This window comes from Neomonachus schauinslandi, chromosome 7 (assembly GCF_002201575.2).
Source record: "Neomonachus schauinslandi chromosome 7, ASM220157v2, whole genome shotgun sequence".
Taxonomy (NCBI): domain Eukaryota; kingdom Metazoa; phylum Chordata; class Mammalia; order Carnivora; family Phocidae; genus Neomonachus; species Neomonachus schauinslandi.
The window spans coordinates 108,310,700-108,331,644 of record NC_058409.1 but is presented as its reverse complement, the minus strand read 5'-3'; the positions used below and the strand labels follow the sequence as shown (position 1 = coordinate 108,331,644).

The window sequence follows — 20,945 nt, the reverse complement described above, 5'->3', positions numbered from 1 at the left end:
TCTGGGTATCCCTTACGTAGCCCAGCAGTTTCCTATGCTGTAAAATGGAGCCATTGACGGCTTTCTTTCAACCCCTCTCTCCCTCATGGGGCTGTGCTGAAGGAATATACTTGGTAAACTCTCCAGTGATACATGATTGCTAGTACAACATGCTGGGGTCTTCTGAAGAGCCTTCTGGGTTAAGCCTTGGAGTTATTTCCAGCCCTTACCTGCCCCGCGGGTCTGTGAGCACTTGCCACCATTGAGACATGGGTTTTGGCTACAGTCATTGCTGTGTGAGCAGCACTGGGTGAGGGCCTGCCTCTCTTGCAAGCCTGATGCCTTCTTGCCATGGACCAGCAGCTCCAGTGCCTCTCCATTGATCACGACCGCATCCAGGCAGCCTTCAAAACCCTGGGACACGATTGGGGAAGAATGCAAGAGAACAAGGCCACCCAGAAAGAGGTCTCCTTCGGGCCCGAGACCCTGGCAATTCTCTGGGAGCACAAGGGAGGCGTTGCCTGAGCTGTCAACCAAAAGGCGAATGGAAGTGTCTGTCTCCTCCACCACAATGGAGTGCCACTCTTGGTCATTCACGTGGAGCCCGGAGGAAAGATTTCCATAGAAACCACCTGGGCAACGGTATTCCAGCTGGAGCACTCCATCAGCCAGCTGCAAAGAAAACCCAGATGGCCATCAGCAAAGCCAAGAAGTCCTTATAAAAAGTACTGCTAACAGGCTACCAGTGCAAAGAATGTTGGTTGTATTTTCATGGGTGGGAGAGGTAGTGTTTGGGGATTTTCAAGGCTGTTTTAAACATTGTAGAGTATTAAAGCCCTCAAATTGCTGTTCTGTCTGTGGTCTCATTTGGCCCTTACCATATTCCATGGGATGGTCCAGGCAGGGATGGCATCTCCATTTCACAGATGAGGAAACTGAGGCCCCGAGAAGCCTTGCTGACCAAGACTGTCTCTTTTGGATTCTTCTTTGTAGGCCTCTCCCGTGTTCTATGCTCCTCAAGTTGGCCCTCAAGGACACCAAAAACCTCCCTCCCTCCCACTCTCTTATTCAGCAGTTCTGCAGTTCTCAGAGTGGGTCTCCAAGACCTTTCCAGGGGACCCACAAGGGGAAACCATTTTTATAATAATCCTAAAACATTATTTGCCTTTTCTACTCTATCTCTCACAAATATGCATTGATTTCCAGACATGTGCTATCACAACAGATGAACGCAGAAGTAGATGTGAAAATCCAGCTGTCTACTATAAAGCCATACATAAGAGAGATTCGCAAAAATGTAAAACAGTGCCACTCTTCTTTTTTCTTAATTTTGGAAAATGTAATTATTGTTCACAATAATATGGTATTTATGTCAACATGTAATAGGTTTCTTGCTATTTTTAAATGAATAAATAAAGATTTTAACATTTCTCAGTTTTAATTTCTAATACTAAAAATACTGATAGCTCTAGCCCACATAAACAAAACTTCCCTAGGATCTTCAATTATTTTTAGGAGTGTGAAAAAGTCCTGAAATCAAGAAGTCTGAGAACCACTGGGTTAAATCATTTTAGTTTACCTCAGCTCAAGAGGTAGGACTACTGTGGTCACTCTGGGTTGTGTAGAGCTTTCTCTGGGTGAAAGTTGAAAATCCAATCCAGTGTTTTACAGAAGTTAGCCATTTGTACATCACCTTCCCAGTTTTTGTCCTGGTTGAATACTACCTATACAGTTATTTATGTAAAAGGAAACTTACTATTATTCCAGTATGTAGACTCAAAACATTGTCCTTAAATCACTCCTTTCACTTAGCTAGGACCACAAATCCATTGGTCCCACCATCTTTTCATTGTCTCTCAACCTCTGTAAGGTTCTCACCTCTCTCCTTCTCCAGCTTAAATTCCATAGCCAAACTCCTGTCCTCACTTACTTGGTAGAACTCATTTGGCAAACACACAAATCTGGTAAAATCCAACTCTCCCTCTGCTGTATGTGAGCATCATTGAGCTGAACATAGCTGGAGAAAAACACGCAGCCTTGCTTATTGATCTCCCTTTAATTTCATGACTGCAAGTTTCAAATGAGCCCTTTGTGGTGCCTAATTATGGTGCTATCTTCCTTGGTTTACTCTCCCAGGTGACTATTTTCACAACCTCTCTCTCCGCAAACCCCTGATGCTCGCCTCCCCATCCTTGCTCTCAGCAATCAGATGGGGACTTGCAGGCACTCTTACCATCATATCTGTCCACCTTGGTGGAAGCCAGTCTCTCCATTCATGTACTTGGTCTTACCTCCTCAAGGACAAGTTTCCATTGACCTCCTTTCTCTTCCCTACATCTTTGTTTGTTCATTCTCTACTGTACCATTCCAGTCATCACACAAACATGCTGTTATTGCTCTAATCTTTAAAAAAGTTGTCTTGAACCCACTTCTCCCACCAGAGATCACCTTCTTTCTTTGCTCCCTCTTTGCAGCAAAATTCTACCCCCAACCCACCGACCCACCACAATACTGAAACCACTGGTGTCAGGGTATTTAGTGGCCTCTGTGTTGCCACGTCCAGTGATTAATATCACTTCCCATCTCACTTGACCTCTCAGTAGCACGTTATCAGCTGGTCACTCCTTCCTTCATGATACATGTTCTTCATTCAGCTTCCTGGATACAATACTCTTGGTTTTCCTCCAACATCACTGGTTGCACCTTTTCAGTCTCCTTTGTTGGATCCTTCTCTTCCCCCAGACATCTCAATTTGGAGTGTTACATGGATGAATCCTTGGTCTACTCTTTTTACAATCTATACTCCTTGGTGATCTCATCCAGCTTCATGGCTTTTAATACTAAGTATATGCTGAAGGTTCCCAGATCTTCATCTCTTTCCCAGACCTTTCTCACAGACACTAGGCTTGTTTATCCAGCTCCACTTGGAAGTCTAATAGGCATCTCAAACTTATATCTCCAAAACTGAACTTATGATCTTCCCCCAAACCTGCTCTACCCATAGCCTTCCCCTGGTCTGTTGGCAGCAACTCCATTTTTTCTAATTACTCAGGCCCAAATCTTACTCCTTGCTTTCTCTCCCAGCCCTCATTCAATTCATCAGGAAGTTCTGTTGTTTTTGCCTTCAAGAATCTATCTAGAATCTCAATTCTTCTTCCCAGTTCACTGTCATTACCCTGATCTAGACCACCACCATCTCTCACGTGAATTATCGCAGTACCCTCTTGGCTGGGTCTCTGCTTTTATCCTTGTTTCTCTAAAGTTGTTTATCAACACAGGAGCCATGATGACCCTTCTGAATATGTCACATCATGTCAATTCTCTGCTCAAACCTTCTTAACCAACTGAGCCACCCAGGCACCCCTGCTCAAACCTTCTCATGTCCTCCATTTTGCTCAGGACAAAAGCCAAAGTCCTTCAATGGCCTATGAGAACTTTATAGATACTCCCTCATCCCATTGTATCTCTGACCTCAACTCCTACTACTACTGTCTCCCTTGCTTACTTTACTCAGTCCATATACACAGCTGGACTGTTCCTTAAACATGCGAAGCATTCTCCTACCAAAAGGTTTTTTTTTTTTTTAAAGATTTTATTTATTTATTCATGAGAGATAGAGAGAGAGAGAGAGAGGCAGAGGCAGAGGGAGAAGCAGGCTCCCCGCGGAGCAGGGAGCCCGATGCGGGACTCGATCCCAGGACCCTGGGATCATGACCTGAGCTGAAGGCAGACGCTTAACCGACTGAGCCACCCAGGCGTCCCCCTCCTACCAAAAGGTTTTTACATTGCTATTCCCTCTACCTAGAATGCTGTTCCTCAGATGTCTACCTAGCTAATTCCCTTACCCCCTTCATATTCTGGTTCAGTTACCAACTCAGTGAAGCTTTCCCTGATCACCTTACTTAAAATACCAACTTCCCACAGTCCTGATCCCCCTTAACCTTTTTTTTTTTTTTAAACCAAAGCACTTATCACATTTGGACAAACTATAATTTTCTGAGTTATTATTTTTATGTTTATTGTCAGGCTTCCCCTGTAGGGTGAAAGCTCTCAGAGGGATTTTTGTATTATTCACTGATGAGACCCAAGCACCTAGAACAGTGCCTGTCACTTAGCAGATGCTCAATAAATATTTATTGAATAATTAATTTCAACTAGCTGCCAAAGTCTGCTTGTTCTTTGTCAAAGTGGGAGATTGGCTTTTATGTTGGAGGTGTTAAAATCAGACAGGCAAACTGAGATAGTCTACAAGATGTAATCAGTAGGACTGAAAGACCATGAGAAAGAAAATTCATTTTCCTTCCATGTGACTCCATGTAACTTAATGCCGGGTTTGTAGTCTTGAGCACCCCAGTGATAGCCAGCCTCCCACCCATCTTGGAAAACACTGGTCTGTTATACAGCAAAAGTGATAAAACAAACCCACCATGACTAGATGGCCTCCCATTTCTCCCTCTATCTTCAGAGGCTCTCTCTCCTCCCACAGAGCAGCCCAACCTCTGGTTGTCTTTGGCTATATATATCTCCAGGTCCAGGGCTTGGGCCATCACAACTGGAAAGTCTTATGTCTTAACCCAATAGTCACACCAGCATCCCTGAAGACCACGCAGGGTTTTCTTTGCCAGAATTTGGGCTTAATGGCTGTTCCTCAGGCTGTCCCCACCTCCCTAGCCTGGCACGCCCACGTGAAATCTCTCAGGCTGGCAGTGCCTTACCTTCAGGGAGACGTACACTGTCTCATTGCTGAACAGGAGAATAGCCTGTGATTGGAGTGTTTTCAGGCGGAAATGGATGTACCAGTTCTGTGCCTCAGGAAGGCTGTACCGCCCAAAGCTTCGTCCGCTGAATCTTGTGGCAGTACCTGTAGAAGAAACCAGAGATGTCAGCTCTCCATGAAGTGGTCCCCACAAAGTCCTCCAACTGACTTTGTCTCATTCAACCTTTGGGTGACATTGCTCACATTTTATAGATGAAGAAGTGAGGCTTCTTGGCGGGTGGGGGGTTACCTGTCCAGGATCATGCAGCCAGACAGAGGCCATCACACTGCACACCTTCTTTTGGCCCCAAAGACCCTTGCCTCGGGTCCCAGCTTGAGTCAGGAACTATGAGCTCAAACCATTAAGAAAACAAGGATCAAGCCAGAAATGTTACCCATGAAATGTGTGGAAATCAAAATTTCTATCCTATATAGTTTCTGTGTTATTTCTGACATCACTGGGGGAAAGAAGGAAGCAGAATTGAAGAGGTTTCTGCATATATGTGTGATTTCAGGAATACCACAAAGGTCATTTGCCTCAAGATCTCCCCTTTGCAATTAGGAGTGTAACCATTTGAGAAGCGCGTAACCAGATGAAGCGCTGCTGAGAGGTCGAGAGTCACTGCGATCAAGGAAGGGGTGCAAAGTTCTGGGAAGTCCTGCATGTGCACCCCCTGTAGCAACTGCTAGCGCATAGTTGCAGAGTCAGGAGGCTCCACTTCAACTTGACTTTCTCCAGCTTTTTTTTTTTTTTTAAAGATTTTATTTATTTGAGAGAGAGAGAATGAGAGAGAGCGAGTACATGAGAGTGGGGAGGGCCAGAGGGAGAAGGAGACTCCCTGCCGAGCAGGGAGCCCGATGCGGGACTCAATCCAGGGACTCCAGGATCATGCCCTGAGCCGAAGGCAGTCGCTTAACCAACTGAACCACCCAGGCACCCTCTCCAGCTTACTTAACCATGGGACCCTCTTATGTGGACTACCTCTTCCAAGCCCTAGGAAATAGCATTCTGCAGCCCACCTTGGGCTATGTATATTAAGCACTACCCTCCCCAGAAATGAGTTCAGTTGTTAAATCCCTAAAACCTCAGTGTGAATAAGCTTATCAGTGGTCAGGCAAGGGGAGGAGCTGTATAGGCCCCAGATACCCCAGATTGTTGAAGAGAGGGAACAAAAGCCAAGAGGAGAAAGAAGCACCAGGAAGCCTGAGGCGCATAGAATTTCAAGATCCTAAGAGTCTGTCACACCTAAGATCTAAAACTCTCTGCTGCGGGCAATTCTGTTGTAGTAGGTCGTTACTGGATGGGATATTGAAGATGATCTAGATCGTCTAGGAATTCCCAGACCTGGCTGAATATCAGGATCAGCTGGAGGGAGTTTTAAAATACAGAATACCAGGCTCTACCCTCAGAGAATATGACTCAGTAGTTCTGGAGGCACATGAGAATCTGCATAAAAATCTCCCTGTGATGGGTGTGCTCCCGAGAAGCTGGTCATGTGGTGATCCTTGGCATAGATGCCAGTTACACGGGTGTATTTGGTTTGTGAAAACTAGTTGAGCTGTACACTATAGCACATGGACCTTTCTGTATGCCATGTGAATTTCACCAAAATGTTTTTGAAAACAACAACAAAACCCTCTCCTCCAAGTGATTCTGGCGAGCCAGCCTCTCTAGTATTTCTCAAAGTGCAGCCCTTGGGCCACCTGCTTCAGAATTGCCTGAGGTGCTGGTTAAAAATGCCAATTCAGGGCGCCTGGGTGGCTCAGTTGGTTAAGCGACTGCCTTCGGCTCAGGGCATGATCCTGGAGTCCCTGGATCGAGTCCCCATCGGGCTCCCTGCTAGGCGGGGAGTCTGCTTCTCCCTCTCCCGCTCCCCCCTCTCGTGCTCTCTCTCTCACTCTCTCTCTCAAATAAATAAATAAAATCTTTTTTAAAAAATGCCAATTCAAAGGAAAGAGAGAGAGAGAGAGAGAAACCAAGAAACAGACTCTTAACTATAGAGAGCAAACTAATGGTGTACCAGAGGAGAGTGGATGGGGGATGGGTGAAATATGTGAAGGGGATTAAGAGTACACTTATGAGCACTGAATAATGTACAGGATTGTTGAATCCCTCTATTGTACACCTGAAACTAACACAACACTGTCTGCTAATTAAAATCAAATACTTCATAAAAAATGCCAATTCTAGGCCTCACCCAAGACCTTCTGAATAATACACTTTGGAGGTGACACCCAGGAGCAGGTCTCTTTAAAATCACACTCCCCATGGTTAGCACTTAGCACAGTGCACACAGCAGGTGTGTCACCAATACTAACTGAATGAATGATGTTACTGTCTTCCATCAGTGTACATGTAGTATGTTTTCCTTCTCTCCTGTTTGCCAGTTTTATGAGGCAGAATAATGGTTCTATAATGTAGTTTCTTATATTAAGTTGTTGGCATTCCACTTTTTTTCACTTCATATTTCTTCTTTAGCGGAAGTTCATATAAGACACTCTTCTTGGGCTGCACAAAAATAATCATCTTTGTCAACTCTTCCAATGAGCTAACAGTCCATGATAAATTTAACTCACTGTACTATTTTAAACACTAAATTGTACTTTATGTTCATATCTTGTGAGTGTCAATAGATCACTGGTTTAAAAGAGTGTAATAAATGAGTTCTTAATTGGAAAAAAAAAAAAAAACACTCCCTAGATGATGTTGCACAAGCATGAATTTTAGAACCTCTGCTCTCTGGTGCCAGGTGACCAAGAGAGAACCTTCGGCCATCACAGCTTTCCTTGCAGGCAACTCTGGAGCAAGAGACACAGAAGGGAAGCACTCCCCCACCCTGCCCCATAAACACACACACACACCAAGAGTAGCTCACCCAGCCGATATACAGTGGGACCTGGAGAAAGTCCACAAATCTTTAGAGAAAGAATTTCCCTAATGCAAACAGGGGGAACCCATAAAGAGTAGGCCAGGCAGGGGGCGATGGTGAATGGGACACAGTGTCATTTTCCTTTTGCCAATGCTCCTGAGCTGGTCCAGGCCATGGATTCTTGATGCCAGGGGTGCTGGAGTGAGTCTGCAGGAAGAAGCCGACTTCCTGTAGAGCTCAGTGAAGACCTCAGGCTTTAGAGTGGGACACACAGGTATTTAGATAACCAGCCCTTCACCGGAGGCCATGAAGTTCCAGGTAAACCAATACAATCCCCATCCCTCAGTTTCAACTGTAGTTAGAACTAATGACCCTGCTTCGTAGGGTGTTGGTGCCAATCAGTTTAGGTAACATATACAGTGCCTGGCACATGGCAGAGTCCTTCTAGCAACAGCTGCTACCATGTGAATGATGGCCATCATGGACAGGGTGCTTATGGGCCGAAGGCTAAGTGCTTTTATAACCATTAAATAATATACTCCCCAAGCCAACTCCAGAAGGCAGGTGATAGTATTTTCATTATTTTATAGATGAAAATCTACAGCTCAGAGAGTTTAGTAACCCATCCAAGGTTACACAGCTAGTAAGAGATAGAGCTGGAGTTAAAACCTAAGCTGTCTAAGTCTTAAGGTTATAGCCACCAGGCTGTAGTAATAATAGTAGTACTATTAGTAACTCATGTTAGTGACCTCTTTCTCTCTATATATCAGGCACTTTTCTAAGCAAGCCCTTGATATTTAATACTCATTTAATCCCTATAACAGCCCAAAGACACAGAGAGGCTAGATAATTTTCCTAAGGTCACTTGGCTCTCAAGTGGCAGAGCTGGGATTTAAACCCAGGCAGTCTGATGCCAGAGTGTGTGCTTTCAGTTGTCATGCTAACTGCTTCTTGTATTCTTACTGTTATTTTCAAAACTCCAGAAAGTGGCCAGGAATAGGGTGCTATTCCATGACTAGATTTTGTGAGGCCACTACCCATCCCATGGTGGCCTGTGGCCTTTAGCCCTGCTGAAACTCCCCTCTTACTACCCCACAGGGCCTCCCTGGGATCTCCATCCCTACAGTCAGTCTGGCTGAGCCCTACAGTGCTGATTGTCTTGGGGAAGCCCATTCCTCACCATTGCAGGAGCAGCTCCTCTCCAGGCGGTGCCGTGGGGTCAGGATGCTGAGCCTGGCTGTGCTGTACGTGGGCCCCACCCTGGGGTCCAGGTGCACTGTCTCTTGGCACATTTGACCCTGGCAGCTTGGGCCCTGGCAGGGCACCACGGGCGTGGCTGACCTCATCTGAATTCCCACTGAGTGTTCCATCTCTTTGGCTGAGCGAGTGATGACAGATGCCAGCTCCTGGAGCTTATAGAAAGTTCCAGAATGCCCCTCAAAGACCAGGAGCACGTCCACCCCAGCTGTGGCCTCTGCAGGCTGAAGGCTGGCCAGGTGGATGTTAGCTCGTTTGATGTCCAGTTTGTTGCTGAGGAACCTCTGTAGGTTCCTCCAGTGGTCGCTCACCAGCTCCTCTGGGGTGAGCTGGTGGAAGCCCATCCACATGGCCTGCTGCAGAGCCTCTCGCCCCACTTGCCACACATGGACGTGGACCCCAGCAGTGGTGGCGAAGGTCCCGTCACTGACTGTGACGTTGAATGCATAGCGGCCATGAGGCAAGCCCTGGGCGGCGATAATCTTGCCATCGGGGGCGCCCACTGAGAAGTGCCTGGCCAGGGTGTCCTCTCCTGCCAGGCTATAGGTCAGCATGTCCTGTGGGTCTCGGTCTGTGGCATGGATTTTGCCCACCATGCCACCCTGGAACTCCTCCTCCCCGATGGTGATGAAGATCTCCAGTGGGAGGGCAGAGGGTGGGTAGTGGCTCTGCTCCGTTACATGGACTCTGACAGATGTCGAAGACGAGAGGGGAGGGATGCCACTGTCTGACACCTGTGGGCAAAACAAGCACTGCTATTACCCCAGGACTGCAGCTGTCTGTGGCCCGAACAAGTCTGGGCCTCCTGGGGCAACCACGTCTCTCTGCTTGAGGCCAGGCTCAGCATGTCGTCACAATCGAAAAAGAGGACAATAACTCCAAAGCACCGAAGGTCTTGTGGAGGGAGTTATATCCCATACCTCCCAGTAAAACTTAACTCCGTTTCCTCATCTGACAGCTCTCTGAGCCTCTTCCTAAGTCTCTCCAGCCACTCACACTCATGCCTCCTTCCTCTCCAACGTCCCTCATTCTGTCTCTTTCCTTAAGTGAGTCATCAAATGTCTCTTCATGATTCCAGTGTGCATCCTTCGTGGCCCCTGTCAGCCGAAGGAGGTTCTCTTTGGGATCCCCCTTTACTATGTGATTGGGGTCAGGGTGGGCATTGCATCCTCAGGTCAGCCAACAAGTACTTACTGAGTGCTTTCTACAGGCCAGGCCCTCTGCTGTGATCGGGAGAAAAGAGACCGTCAATACGTTACCAAATAAACAGGAGAATGTCAGACATGGATAAAGTGCTGTGAAGGAGATAAATGGAGCATGGGACAGAAATCTGAAGAGTGAAAGGGTCCTAACTCAAATCAGGCGGGAGGGAAGTCGTGACACTTGAGGAAGAGGTGACCCTTGAACTGAGTCCTAAGGGATGAGAAGAGGTAAGGAGAGGAGGTGACAAAGGGAAGAGCAAGTGACCAGCCCCAGAGTAGAAAGAATGTGATGAGCTCGACGGGGCGGAAGGGCCACGGCTGCTCGAGCGAGTGGGCAGGGCTGAGGACCAGAAGGGGGCGCAAGGGAGGCCACCCTGTCACTGATGGGCTGAGGAGCCCAAGGTCGGGTTTTATGTCAGAGCCATGAAAAGCCATTGAAGGTTTTAACAAGGCCATGCTATGACCTCAGTTAAGCAAGGAAAAGAATGTAAATAAAAAATGCCTTTTCCTTTCATATTTTGCCAAGCGTCCCTGCAACTTTCTGTCCAGATTAGCAATGACGAAGTTTCCTTCAGTGACTTGTTCACTTTGCCGGCTGTCACCAGGGGCCTCCACAACTTTCCCTACAGTAGTATCTTGTTCACGTGTGTTCCAGTGCTTTGAGTGGGCGAACAAGTTGTGAAATTATACCTAGTGCTGGGATTTGTGCGTAACACAGGTGGGATATCAATAGCAACAGCAATAATTAATACTACTGCTAAGTATAACATACAGCTGGCATCAACTGAGTGCAGACTGTATGCTGGTCACTTCTAATGCTTCTGATGCATGATATGAGATATCCTATCAACCCTAACTGTAACCTTAACCTTTCTTAGGAGATAGACACCACAAAGTCTCCCATTTTACAAAAGCTATCACTTAGGCTCAAAGAGGTCAAGTAACTCGCCCAAGATCATATGGGAGGTAAGGCCAGAGCAGAATCTGTCCTCCTACCTGTGTCCATGGCCCCTTTCTTTGCTGGCCTTTAGTGCCTCCCAGTGAACAAAAGCAGAAATACAGGACACATGCAAGAGATGATAGTTACTGAGCGATTGTCTGGGTCAGGAGACAGAGTTCATCGTTTCCTAGGCAATCGTGTCCATGCCCTTCGCTCTGAGAACCCTCTATGTTAGCCCACACCTGTCCTCTGAGCTGCAGACTTCCATTCCCAACTACCTACTGGACACCTTCATGTCAATGTCTCATGGGCACCTAAAAGGTGACATGTGCAAAACGGAGCGCTCATTTTACCTCCATAAACCTGTCCTTCCCCCATCTCACCATCTTTCCAGCCTCAGCAATGGCCACACCTGCCCAGTCTTCACTATAGTCTGGAACCTGGGAATCACCCCTGATTCTTCTCTCTCTCCCCATATCCAGTCTATCACCAACTCCTGTTTATTTCCATGCAGAGCTTGTCCCTAGTCTATCCACTTCCTGCATCTTTGTTATCTGCTCAAGGTTTCCACACCACTCTCTCCCACTGGGATTGGAAGTAATACTAAAAGTATTACCAAGGCTTATAATTAGGATGGCTGTACTTCCTGGTTTGCCCAGATCAGTCTTGATTTTCACTAATTGATCCTGTTGTGGCTCAGTGGTCACCAATTAACTATTTTTAGTGCTTCTCTCCCTCTCAAGTGCATCAGTTTGGACCTCAGGTAGTATGGTCACCCAAGCTATGAGGCCTCCATGATCCACCCAACCCATCTCTTCAGCTTTATTCCCATTAGGATCACTATGCTGACCACATTGGCCCCATCTCAGGCCACTTCAAGCTCTTTTCCAAGTCAAGAATTGGCTTATCTTGTTCCTGCCTGTGACACTCTCCTGCCCATTTTTCACACGGCTGGCTCCTCTCAGGTCCCAGCTCAAATGTCCCTTCCTCACGAGGGGAGCCACCCTCCGAATATGTCTCCTCTGTGCCTTTCATAAGGCACTTTCTTTCTTCATTTGTTTATGGTGTATCTCCATGACTAGAATCAAAAGCCCACAGGGACAGGGATCATCCCCTTCTTTCCCCCTGCTATATTACTAGCAGCGAGTATAGGGCATGACACAGGATGGCTGCTCAATATTTGTTGAAAGACAGCAAATCACTGGCTGGCTGGCTGGATGAATGGATGGATATTTCATCCTGAGCTCAGAAGAAGTTCACAGAATAACAGGGTCCACTAGGACTTGAGATTTAGGAAAGGGATTTTGAGGGAATGAAATGAAGAAGAAATGTTTAACTACCATCTTGACCACTTCCCTTCGGCTATTCTTACTCTACCCTTTGCAATACCACCATGACCCCCTAAACATGTATATCTTCTCCAGTTTGGACTCCACACCAGTTCCTATGAGGTTCAGAGAGCTGTCCTGGCCAAACTCAAGCAGTTAGAGCCAGGGTGAGGGTGTTTGTTGTTCTGCCCGGACACTATGCAGGAATTCAGAGGTTAGGCTCCAGGGTCAGAGTATTTGGTCTGAGGGAACCCACCTCTGCCACTTATTGGTAGTATTACTTTAACCCAGTCACTCAACCTCCCTGTGCTTCAGTTACCACCTCTGTAAAGTGGGGGTGCTAACTGCACCCACCCTAAAGCCTGTTGTGAGGGTTTAATGCAATAATGCATGTGAAGCACTTAACCCAGTGCCCAGTACCTAGTAAGAGCTCTGTACATTTTCTCCTAATAATAGAAGCACTGATAGTGCTTTTGCCAGCACATTATTGTCCCCATGGTCACCACCAGTGGCCCAACATAGCTCTCACCTTGATCTGAAGCTGATACCATTCCTGAACTCTTCTGCTCAGGCCCACAGCGGTCACTAGCCATCCATCAGGGGTCACTTGGAAGGCAGAGCCGTCATTCCCCTTGGTGATTCGGAATGAGTAGGGTGGACCATTCTCTGGGGAGTCCAGGTCACTCAGGATCAGCTGCAGGACTTTGCTACCAATGGGTGAGTTTTCCTGAGATAGAGAGTACCAGGAAAGAGCAAAATGAGTTCCAGTCCTTCCTTTTGCATCTTTCTGGATCCCCTCATCTGGGATGAGTCCTCAGCACTCTGGCTGCTCTCAGGCCATGTCTGGACTTCGAGCTATCATTCATTCATTCTGTGAGCCTGTGAATTAGTTGTTGGCTTCACCAGTCTAGACCAGGAGCTTCCTGAGGGCAGAGCTAAATCTTAGAAACAAAGCCCATTAAGGAAGGAAGGGTCCTTAGAGTCCCTTTATCCTATAGAAGGTGACTTGACCAAGGTCACATAGCTGATATAATTCATGTACATAACTTAGTTAGTGCTTGGGATCCATGTGGAAGTTTTGTGATTCATAGGGTCAACTGAACACCTATAAATGGTTTCCTGCTTAGAAGGATGGAACACCCATCCTTGGATGGAATACCCAACTCAATGAGAAAACTTAAAAATGAGTAAGCATGCAACTAAGAAAAATTGATTCCCTGGGTATAATTCCAGTCTCTGTTCTATAACATAGGGATTCAGTATCTGTATCTTTTTTGCAACAAAATCCTATCTACAAACAGAATCTTACGGACAGAAATTAATGGTTGCCTATCCAACAGGCATTCCTTCCTTCCTTTCTTACAAAACCTGACTTTTGTGGGGTGGCAATATCCTCACAAAAGATATGCCCTTATTAAGAGGAGATGGACTGGGACACCTGGGAGGCTCAAGTTGGTTAAGTGTCCAACTCTTGATTTCAGCTCAGGTCATGATCTCAGGGTTGTGAGATTGAGCCCTGCGTCAGGCTCTGCTCACTGGGCATGGAGCCTGCTTAAGATTCTCTCTTCCTTTGCCCCTCCCCACTCATGCTCTCTCCCTCTCCTTCTCAAAAAAATAAAAAAAAAAGAAGGAGAGAGATGGACTGTGATTGGTCTAAGTCAGTTATAAAATCTGATTCCCTGTGCCAGTTTTTGGTGTAATGGTGATCGTGTAATCTGATTCTGATCACTGGAGAAGTCAACCAGGTGAGGGTTCTGAGAAACTTTCTTTGATAAAAACAGAGCCTGGGGTGGGGGGAAATCCTTTTCCGTTTGTCTTTGAAGATGGTTAGACAAGGATGTGATGCTGGAGCTGCAGCAGCCATTTTGTAACCATAACAAAGAAGGTGAGGGAATTTCAAAGAAGCTAGCCCAAAGCTGTGATACTGTTTTTCTGCTGAAATAACCAGTTCTGGAATAGAACTTCCCACCATCACACCTTTTGTTATATGAAAAAATAAGCCCTTATTATTTAATGACATTTTAGTCAGATAATCTGTTATTGGCAGTCAAAACATCCTAACTAATAATATACAAACAAATAAAAGTGGAGAGACTCTGTCTGATACATAGCAGGACCCAGGATTCTGCCTTCCTATCCTCTTCCTTACCTCCCTCACCTCTTACGGTCATAATTCCCATTGAATCCCTAGGCCCTCTCCAGATCCCATTTGTAAACCACTGGTATGGTGGAAATAGTTTGGGGATCTGGAAAATCATCTGGGTTTAAATCCCAAATTTGCCACATTCTAGCTAGGGTACATTTCTGCACCTACATTTAAAAAATCTGTAAAGTGGGCAGAGTAGGCCTCCTTATCCACAGGGATATGTTCTAAGACCCCTAGTGGATGCCTGAAAGCATGGATGCTATACGTACATCTCTATGATAAACTTTAATTTATCAATTAGGCACAGTAAGAGATTAACAGCAATAACTAATGCCAAAATAGAAAATCATAACAATATACTATAATAAAAGTTATGTGAGTGTGGTCTCCCTCTCTAAAAATATCTGTACTCCCCCATTCTTCTTGTGATGATGTGAGGATAGTAAGATGCCCATGTGATGAGATGAAGTGAGATGAACGACATAGGCACACAGAATGTGTGATGTACATTAGGCTACTATGGACCTTCTGATGATACGTGAGAGAGGGATCATCAGCTTCTGGACTGTGGTTGACTAGGGGTCAGCCTGACTGAAACCACAGAAAGCAAAACCATGGATAAGGGGGGACTGCTGTACTACCTGCTTCATGCAGCTATGTGAGTCCCAAATGAGGTACTGGATGTGGAAATGCCGAGCACAGTGCCTGATTATTTTTAATTCCATAATTCATAGTCCCCTTTAGCAGGCTGTGTTGCCATTAGGGATATCAGTGGCAAGGTCACAGCCACTGTTTTGGTAGACTGATACCAGTGATGAGCACCCTCCACTAGGAGGGAAACGAAGGGAGGAAGGCTTCAGGATGTCTTTGGAAGCTCAAGTGTACCTGGACAGAGGTGCTGTAGTTGAGCTGGAAGAATCTCGGTGGGTTATCATTGACATCAACCACTTGGATAGCAATGTCTGTATCCTCATGCAGCGGGGGCCGCCCGCTGTCTGTGGCTCGGAGCCTCAGGGAATAGCTAGAAGTCTGTAGCAAGATGCCAGTGGAGAGTTAGCAACAAGACCCCTCAGTTCTGCCCCATGACTCATCAGTAATGTTTTCAGAAAAATAAGATGGAGACACTCCCTATGCCCACCTCCACTACCCACCCATGCTATTTTAGGGTCCAGGTTTTGGAGTCAGGAAGAAATAGGTTTGATTTCCAGTTCCACCACTTACCAGCTGTGCGAACTTGGGAAGGTGACTAAACATCCGTGAGGATATCAGGACCCACCCCCTAGGATTATTTTAAGGACCAAATGGCACAATGTAATAAAGCACTTAGCAAAGTTGCTGGCACAGAGCAGGCGCTCAATAAATGACAATTTGTTATAATGATCTAATGATTCCTGGTCAATAGTAAGAAGCTAGCCCGACCTCCTCCAGTGAAGGTTAAGGGTCACTTAGTCCCTCTCCTGCCTCTGGCCTTACAGGTCATAGAGACCACACAGAGAAAACAAGTGTGGGATGCTGAGGACAAGTCTGGAGAAGTCAGCATGGGGTGTTGACCACAGTTCATCCTCTGGACCTGCATCGGGGCCATATCTCTGCTCTAATAAGCTCAGATTGGGCCCCTCCCACATGACTCACCTGTTCCCAATCCAGGGCCTTGGCCACTTGTAGCTCCCCCTTCTTGGGGTGGACAGCGAAGTGCCCGAGCTGGTTCCCTCCTACCAGGCTGTAGGTGATGGCACTATTTGCAGGTCCATCTTCATCAGTCGCTGACACCTGCAGCAATGGGAGGGTAGTTGTGAATGGAGGGCAAGAGGGACCAGAAAGGAACATTGGCCCCTGGGAGTGTAAGGGGACAGATATGTCCCCATTCCAATGACTGCCATTGGGCTGGCAGTCCCTGGACCACAGTCATCCCTATGAAAGGAATCTCTTCATTTTATATCCTAGTATAGATTTCAGCATGCCATGATTCATTCATTTACTCATTCACTCACACTGACAGGGTACTAGGTCCTGAGCCAGGAGGTGAGGGATGTGCCAAAATGAAGATGCCCACAGGAAGTTTAATGTCTAATTTTATGGGTAATTCTAATTTGGGGCAAAGTATGATCAGCTTTATGAGAGCACAGAGAATACAGTGATAAATTCTACCTGGGGAGATTAGCAAAGGATCCCTGAGTCTCAGAAGGATAAGGAGGGCTTCTGGGAATAGAGCCAGCATTCCAGGCAGGAGCCCAGAATGTGTGAATGTGCAGAGACTGTTTAGGGAAAGGCACATCTTCCTGTGTGGTTGGAGCATAGGATGCATGTCTGAGAGTGGAAGCAGATTAAGACCAGAAGGCAGAATAAAGAGGGATCATAGAGAACCTTGAATATGGGCATACAGAGTTTGGTTTCACTCTATGTAGCAGGGAGCAATTGCGTGTTTAAATGCAAAGAGGTGTTATTTGGTGCCCCTCCTCCTATACACACACTAATATTCCAGGCCGTTCCCAGACCTTGGAGCCTCTGGCGGTCCTCTGGGGTCTCTCCTATGTCCCGTTCTATCAGTACCTGATCTAGACCTTATCAAACATAGCCCTGAGACCCTCTGTCATGAGAAACAGTTTGGCCAAGTGGCTGCAAGTCAGAGTTAAGTCTATAGTGTATAAATTGATAAACTAACCCACGCTCGTAGACATCTGACAGAGTGGGGGATAAAAGCCCACCCAAGTCCATGCCCCCTGAAGGGCAAAGTTGCAGGTCCTTACTGTGAGCACGACGTCACCCACAATGGCATTCTCTAAGACCCTTGTGCTGTACAGATCCTGGGGGAATCTGGGTCGGTGTTCATTGACATCAGTGATGTTGACCACGATTGTGATCATGTCACTGAGGGAGGAAGAGCCTTTCCGGCTGCATTCTATGGATACGAAGAACTTGGGGCTTGTCTCAAAGTCCAGGCTCTTGTTGACATACAGGATCCCTGAGGAAACAAGAGATGATGAGAACAATGAAGCATTTGGGACTGCAAAGGCAGAGAGCTGAGGGGTCTTGAGCCAGACCCCAGGAGAGGCAGCTCAACAGGGTTGGGAGAGACAGATCTCCTCCATCATCTCCTCTGTCTCCTCCATAATCTCTTCCATTTTCTCCTCCACCATCTCTACCATGTCCTCCATCTCCTCCTTCATCTCGTCCATCATGTCCTCCTTCCTCTCATCCATCATCTACTCTGTCATCTCCTCCACCATCTCCTTCCTCTCTGTCATCTCCTTCATCTCCATCATCTCCTTCGTCTCTTACATCACCCTCTTTGTTTTCTATTTCGCCATTACCTTCCCCTCCCGTCCCCCTCCATCTCCTCTCATTTTTCTTATTGTTATTCTCAACAGCAATGTTTCCCTCACTTATTTCTATAATATTTCATTGAAATCTCACTTAAGTCTGTAATATTAAATCTTTCTCATGTAGATCAATAATTCTGTAGAGTAGGAACAACTGTGGTTCCCATTTTCTAGGTGAGTCAACTGATACTCTCAACAGGTAAATAACCTGCCCAAGTTCATCCAGCTAGTAAATGAGAAAACTTAGATTATAAAGAGTTTTATAATACCCCAAATTGTTCAATGAACTACTAGGGAATAGATTTATTTTTCTGAAAATTGGAAAAGAATAAGGACTTATCATGCTGTTCCTGTATAACCAAATATTTAATGGTAGAAAACTCTTCTTTATGAAAGAATTCCAGTTAGTAAATGAATGAGGAATGATAAAATCAGAAGATCACCATTTTGCTGCCCCTAATGAAATAATGTATCTAGGAAATAATCATCTAAGGTTGCTAAAAGCATTAGAAGGACAGCTGACGAAGGACTCTATAATGGATGGGTCAGGCTGACAACACGCAAGCCCATTGTCAATCTTAACCTCAGAAAAAACCTATCAGTTTTATGCCTCCCGACATAGTGACAAGTACAGCCCAGCATCATCTATGAAGCACTGTTGCCACAAAATTAAACTTGAACCTGATCAAGATCGTTAATCCAAATGTCATTTATAAGAAATATAGGGGCTAAAGAGATATATGACATCAAAAAGATACAGCCAGTATTCAATCCAAAATAGAAAAAGTTCTGCCTGACACATGACCCAAGTTTCATTAGTTAGATGGTGGGGGAAATAGAGAGGGGGAAGAAAATGTTAGAGATTTAAAGAGACTTAAAATACTGCCTATCAATCAAATGCAATTATGTGTGAATGGGGGTGGTGGTGAAGGGCAAATGTGAAATCAGACGGGCACACGTTGACAATTCCTGAAGCTGGGTGATGGGAACGTGGGGTTCATTACACTGTTCTCTCTATTTTTTAGGTTTAAAGTCTCCATAGTACAACCATTTAAAAGTACTGCTTAATGATAAGACAGCTGCTCTGGGAGGTAGACAGTACCATTGCAGGGGTGCTGTGGGGAGGAATCTGACCTGGGCAGCCTCTGAGGCCCTTCCACGGGGTTCTGTGAGTCTGACTTAGACTCTTCTGTGGCTAGGAGGAAAGAAGAGACTGTTTCCTAGTTCTTTTCATGAGAATAAGGGGAAAGTCAGGGGTGCTGGGATATTTGGGAAGGGCTGTAGGAGGGAAGCAGGTAGCCCTGCCCTGGGAAGCTTATGCCCCAGATTCCAGCAAGTGCTTTGTCAGCCAAGGACAGAGAGTGGCATCAGCCTCCAGGGGCTGGGCCTGAGCTGGGACATCTACAACAGCTACAAACTGTGGAAGGAGAGTGCATTGCCAAGCATCCTGGGTGGGGATGTGGAGGAATAAAGGGGGTCCCCACAGGAGCCGGCCCCAGGGTGGAAGAGGGACTTGGGACCTGGAGAGATGCAGAGTGGAGAAAAACCAAAGGAGTTTTGTCCTGGGAAGGTCTGCATGGGGCACCCCCCCCCCATGTGTGAAGAAGTCACTGTTCCCCAAGACCCAGTGTGTGCAGGTGCATGTAAGGGGTGGGGTTGCCTCAGGCACTGGCTCACCTGTGTGGGCATCCAGGCGGAACCTCCCCTGCTCGTTTCCGCTGACCACGCGGTAGCCGGTCTTCTCGGCAGTGGGGCGAGTAAGGGTGGCCAGCCGCAGCACCTCTGTGCCAAGCTGGGCATCCTCGGGCACCTGCACACTATGCTCAGTGTTCAGGAACACAGGCAGATAGTCATCGAGGCCTACCACTGAGACAGTGACTGTGCCCAGAGTGGACAGTGGCATCGGGGTTCCCAGGTCAGAGGCACGGACAGTGAGCTCCAGTGCTTCCTGTGGCCTGACCCCTAGTGGCTTCTCCAGCCGAATCACACCTGTGGTGGCCTCAATGGAGAAATGGCCTTCGGCAGAGTCCGTCAGAGAGTAAACCACCTGGGCATTGGCACCTGTTGGGGAGACCAAGGGTATGGTTCATATTGAGAGACCCTCTTCTGGCCCCATCTAGCCACAGGAGGGCCTGGGATGGAGGGGCCCCATAAAGGCTAACATGCTCAGGCTGCGTTAAGAGTGAGAATCTCGCAGTGGGAGATTCTTCACCAGGGGGTTCAAGGCCTCACAGAAAGGTTCCTGGGGGTAGGGCATCTGCAAACCTATAAAATTATCTGAAAATGTTTATGTGGGGATTAGATTCCAAGGCCAGCTCATAAAGTGAAAATTGTGCAAGGTCAAAACCATCTATAGCGAGTTCCTTGGTTGTGATAGAACAATTCTATATCTTGATGGTGGTGGTGGTTACACGACACTCTGTGGGATAAGATTGAATAGAACTATACACACAAAGCCATGCGCTCACATGCACACATTCAAATGAGTGCATATAAAAACTGGTGAAATCTGAACACGGCTTATAGTCGAGTTACCAGTAATGTCCCAGTACCAATTTCCTGCGACAACTAAAATGCCACCATTGGGGAAAGCTGGGGGGGAAGAGTGCAGGGGTCTCTCAGTACTATTTATGCAACTTCCTATGAGCCTATAATTATGTCAAAATAAAAAGTTAAGGAGGAGCGCCTGGGTGGCTCAGTCGTTAAGTGTCTGCCTTCGGCTCAGGTCATGATCCCAGGGTCCTGGGATCGAGCCCCGTGTCTGGCTCCCTGCTCCGCGGGAAGCCTGCTTCTCCCTCTCCCACTCCCCCTGCTTGTGTTCCCTCTCTTGCTGTGTCTCTCTCTGTCAAATAAATAAAATCTTAAAAAAAAAAAGTTAAGGAAACACACATACCCATGGAAAGTTCTTAGCAAATCAAAACACACAGTGTTTCTTCACCTTTGACTCAGATTCTATTACGTTCTTTGGTTGTGTAACTAGATGAAGCATTAGTGGTCTCTGTGTATGAAGAACACCAGTACCGAATGCTCAGCCGTGAGATCCTCACCCAGTGGGAGGAGTGCGGGCTCTGAGCCTGAGGGAATCACATCTCACATACACATGGGACACACACCCTTTTGGTGGAATCACATCTCACATACACATGG

General features: G+C 46.6%; 1 protein-coding gene across 1 annotated transcript in view; it reads right to left on the bottom strand.

The window, feature by feature from the left end:
- Positions 1–20,945, bottom strand: part of FAT2 (FAT atypical cadherin 2) — a 64,123-nt gene that overhangs the window by 6,789 nt on the left and 36,389 nt on the right. Inside the window, exons 13-20 of the mRNA XM_021701017.1 lie at positions 19,476–19,859; positions 17,226–17,440; positions 16,111–16,248; positions 15,364–15,507; positions 12,862–13,059; positions 8,786–9,596; positions 4,695–4,840; positions 210–651 (exon numbers count right to left, since the gene is read on the bottom strand). Of these exons, the coding sequence (XP_021556692.1) occupies positions 210–651; positions 4,695–4,840; positions 8,786–9,596; positions 12,862–13,059; positions 15,364–15,507; positions 16,111–16,248; positions 17,226–17,440; positions 19,476–19,859 (2,478 nt within the window). The remainder of the gene's footprint in view (positions 1–209; positions 652–4,694; positions 4,841–8,785; positions 9,597–12,861; positions 13,060–15,363; positions 15,508–16,110; positions 16,249–17,225; positions 17,441–19,475; positions 19,860–20,945) is intronic.